A 4,021-nucleotide genomic window follows, 5' to 3' on the forward strand; every position below is an offset into this window, starting at 1 on the left:
AATTTGCTCTGCATATGTACCCTGTTCGTCTGCCTCCTTGCATCTAGGCTGCAGCTGTGTGCCTTATCCTTAGGTTTAGGTTTCTGAACAAGGCATGCTTTGGTGCGGCAATGTCGATAATTGGGCCTTCACAAGTGATTGGTGAAGACATGTGCGTTTGTGAGTGTAAACAGGCGACACAGGCGCAGGTGAATGTAAACATGGGTCTGTTACCCATCAGTAGTGTATTACCCTGACCCCTTTGTTACCCCTCGGTAAGGGGTTACCCCTACCCCGGGGTTAGGTTACCCACCTCCATACATAGCCACATGGGTAACCCCTACCCCTACACCCTGGGTTATGCCTTGTTTTATGGGGGGGTTACCCCTTGTTTTATGCCATAGGGAAGGATTGGAGCAAACTTAATTAGTCTATTTAAAATAAATTTCCAAGCAGCTAATATACTTTTGAGATGTTAACAAAACATTACTCTATAACTAAATGTTAATGTAATGACTTCTTCCTAAATATAATCTTAAAACAAAAACAAAGAAATAAAATAGACAAACAAAAAGACGAAAAGACGAAGACCAGCATAATGGACAGCTCATGATGACACAGGAAGAAAGCAGCAAAATGATAAAAAACGGGAACTTTCTATGGTATGAGAGCAAACAAAATAATGACTTTGCTAGCTAGCTCGGCTGCTGAGAGGGCCGGCAACTAGGTTGCAGGCTCATGAGCAGCGTTATTTTTTTGCGGAATATATTCCGAATTCGGAATAAAAAAATGTACATGGTCCTGAAAGTTAAGAATAAATAATGTTCCGACCGTGCAAGTTCATTCCTCCAACTGTTTCTGACCAGACCAAACGCTGCAAAACATTCGGACCCGAAGCTCCCAAAGCGTGTTAGGTCATTAAAGCAGATATAAAAAATCACTGAAGCTATTAGCGACGTTTATGAAGACGGTATAGAGGTCGTAGGGAATGTGGGCGCAATGCTGCAGCCAGCCGACGACAATGATGCCACTCCGGTTGTCAACAGCGAGCAGGCCAAACATCAGCGTTCGTCATATGGAGACAATCACGATGGTCCAGGAAACAGGCTGCGTTTGGTGGTTCCGGTCCATTGCTGCTATGCATCATTACTTTTGCAACCTGGAAAGTTGTGTAGCGTTATCTTTCAACGTTATGCAAGACGAAAGATGGTGAACGAACTCTATTAGATCAGTGTTTGAGAGATTGTGGTGTGCGCGTGTTGCGGCATTCCCCACGGCATTTGCACGAAGTAAACTGTAACTCATCCGGGGGGGGGCTGGGGGGGGGGGCGGAGGGGGCCCCCCCCAGCGTCTTACAGATTCGGAATACTTTTATTCCCGCGACTTAAAACCTATTCCTCCGTTCGGACTGGAAAATTCACCGGCAAAATTGAAAAGAAAAACACTGCTCATGAGAACCTGTCACATGTACATCCATAGCCGCATCAGGTAGCACTATTGGTGAAGACTTGTCAACGGACTGCTGAACCCCCAGTTTAGATGATCTGTGTGTGACTTGTGTCGTAGACAGTGCTGTGGTGCAATGTGATGTGCACCCAGCCGTCTGAACAAGCTGTCCATATCCACACCCGCTGACTTCCACCCACCCACGCCGGTGCTCCTATGCTGCAGACTGCACACTACCAAGCCGCTACCGTGATGTACGGCCGGTCACCCTACAAAGCCACAATAAACACGGCCAGGTGCTTCACCAGAAACACCCAATGATTGTTTTAGGGGGAGTGTAGTGAATTAGACGTTCATCTGTCAGACCTCTCTACTGTTGTCCTTAAGGGATATTTGCCATACTTATGGAATCGTGATTTGGTTCCTTCATATGGTGGCGGGAAGCCGCATTTCTTAGTTGCTTGTAACGGGAAGTGCAGACCATGCTGCTCCAACCTTATGTCACAAGCACGCTGCAGGCATGGGCAACTTACTGAAGCTAAGCAAAATCATGTCACACTCACCAGCAACAACGCCAGAGCCAGCCGTAGCCGCAGCTGCACATAAAGGAGAAACGATAGGGATGCACCATTGACATCAATACTTGCTCAAGGGAACATGTTCATAGGTTCCATACAGCTTGCCAACAGTAAGAGATCTAAACGTTCCGAGGACCATACAATACACCATGCTCCTCAAGTTCACCGATGCCTAATTGAGCTGCTGATTGCTGCTTTCAGGGCGATAGGCTGCTGGAGATGAAGGTGTGCTCAGAGGTCATTCATGTTGAGAGATAAGACACCAATGCTAGCTTCATACAATAGATAACGCACCGTTCCAAAGCGGCTGTGACTTTAGGTGTCTTCATCATTGAAGCAGATCAACCGTCACGGCAAGCCCTCGTTATGCGTGTTTTGGTTACGATACCAGGTATAGGACAGAAGCAATCCCTAATGCAAAATATTTTCCCGACACGCTATTTGGCAGGGTCCGCGCCGCAGCCTCAGATGTACCCCAAAAACAACCGGCCTAATGGCCAACCCCGTTCAATGTGTGCGCACACAGGTTGCTTAAGTTGGTTTTGTCTTCAAATTGAGAGCGACCAATAGTAGCCGGAGCACACGCAACGCGGACTCTTCGGCAAGGTATGAGTTGAGAAGGAATCGCGCTTAGGATTTACCTATAATAGCATCCACCACGCCAGGCGCCAGACGCGCGTCGACGAGCCCTTCCCGTCTGGCAGTCCGCAAACGGTCAGCGGTGTGTACTTCGCGCCCAGAGCTTATCTATGTCATCTTCATCCAGTCCAACAGAACCCAGGCCAGCGTCTGCAACAGCAGCACACATAAGCTTCCTCCACTCATCTGGCGTCATAGCGTCTCGCAGGTTCTGCTTTATCTGCGTCGAGCCCAAGTACTAGGTGAACGCGAAATTAACACAGCTAAAGGTTGAAGTTCGTGTTCTGCTCGTTGCAATTGCAAGCTCTGACCAGAAAGAAATTTCGGGAGTCAAGCCGGAAATTGTTTCCAACCCTGGAGCTGACCGTTAGTACCGCCTTCCATTTGACAGCACAAAACAATTTTTCCTTAGGATTTTAATACGTTTCATGGAATGCTGGCGACCCGCTGAAGCGAATCTGAAAGGGCGCCACCACAGCTGCTTGTGCGATGCATAACTGAAGCCTAAGCGCTCGTTCACCGTACACAGCCAAAGTAGCTGGCGCACGTCAGCGACGAGGGCAGCATCTAGAGTATGTACCACTGTTCCCCTTCCTGTGCCGCCCGCTTCACCGCCGACAACGAAGGGCCAAGTACGGTGTGAAGTACGGGTAATTTACCGGTTCCCAAGATTTGCATAAACGCTGGAATTATAATTCGCTGAATAAGCAATGGGTGGGTGGGTGGGCTAATCGAAAGCAAGGAATCCAAATGATTTGCGCAAGCTGTTGCGTAATGCTCGGGTTCGCGTTTTCAGCCGCGGCTATGACGATCTCGCCAAGCTGGGACCCAAGGGTCTGCCATGCGCCGCCTTTGTGCATGGGCCATCTTTAACCTTTGCAGCACCTACAACCTGCTGATTCGAAAGAATCCTTAGAATGTAGCGACATATTGCGGGAGTTCTTGGGAGATTTGCCGGTCAACGGTTATGGCTCACTTATCACCAGATTCTCATCCGGCAGGGTCATGCTGAGCCGGATGCAGTAGCCGTAAAGTAGAACAAATTGTTGGCGCCGAGTCGCTATCTGCGATGGACTGCCGCCAACACCCCGGTTCCCATTCCCGTCGTGACCCTGCTGCGCGACTTAAAGGGTGTTCTGCCTGCCGTGAAGCCCTTGCATACACGGCCATGAGTGCGGGATTATCCGCGGATTCCGGATAGATTATCCGCGCGTGATCCCCTACACATCCAGATTTCTTTCGGGGCTTTCCCCGCCCTCAACCTGGTGCTGCTTGCCGAGTTGCTGCAAGCTGCCAGATGTAGATTGCGAAGGTAGACACAGGAGCTTCCAGGAAATTTGCTTGCCTGGAGATCTAGAGAAAGTCTACCAATGCCGTTG

The 4,021-nt window shown here is 49.2% G+C and overlaps 2 protein-coding genes across 2 annotated transcripts in view; both read right to left on the reverse strand.

Annotated features, from left to right (window-relative positions):
- Positions 1-310, reverse strand: part of VOLCADRAFT_99821 (uncharacterized protein) — a gene marked incomplete at both ends in the record, with an annotated part of 3,200 nt that extends 2,890 nt beyond the window's left edge. The window contains one exon of the mRNA XM_002958506.1: positions 293-310. Within this exon, the coding sequence (XP_002958552.1) occupies positions 293-310 (18 nt within the window). The remainder of the gene's footprint in view (positions 1-292) is intronic.
- A 1,163-nt stretch (positions 311-1,473) lies between these two features.
- VOLCADRAFT_99822 (uncharacterized protein) overlaps positions 1,474-4,021 on the reverse strand; it is a gene marked incomplete at both ends in the record, with an annotated part of 5,057 nt that continues 2,509 nt past the window's right edge. Inside the window, 2 exons of the mRNA XM_002958507.1 lie at positions 1,474-1,551; positions 1,989-2,021. Coding sequence (XP_002958553.1) covers positions 1,474-1,551; positions 1,989-2,021 — 111 coding nt within the window. The remainder of the gene's footprint in view (positions 1,552-1,988; positions 2,022-4,021) is intronic.

Source organism: Volvox carteri (assembly GCF_000143455.1).
Source record: "Volvox carteri f. nagariensis unplaced genomic scaffold VOLCAscaffold_96, whole genome shotgun sequence".
Classification (NCBI taxonomy): domain Eukaryota; kingdom Viridiplantae; phylum Chlorophyta; class Chlorophyceae; order Chlamydomonadales; family Volvocaceae; genus Volvox; species Volvox carteri.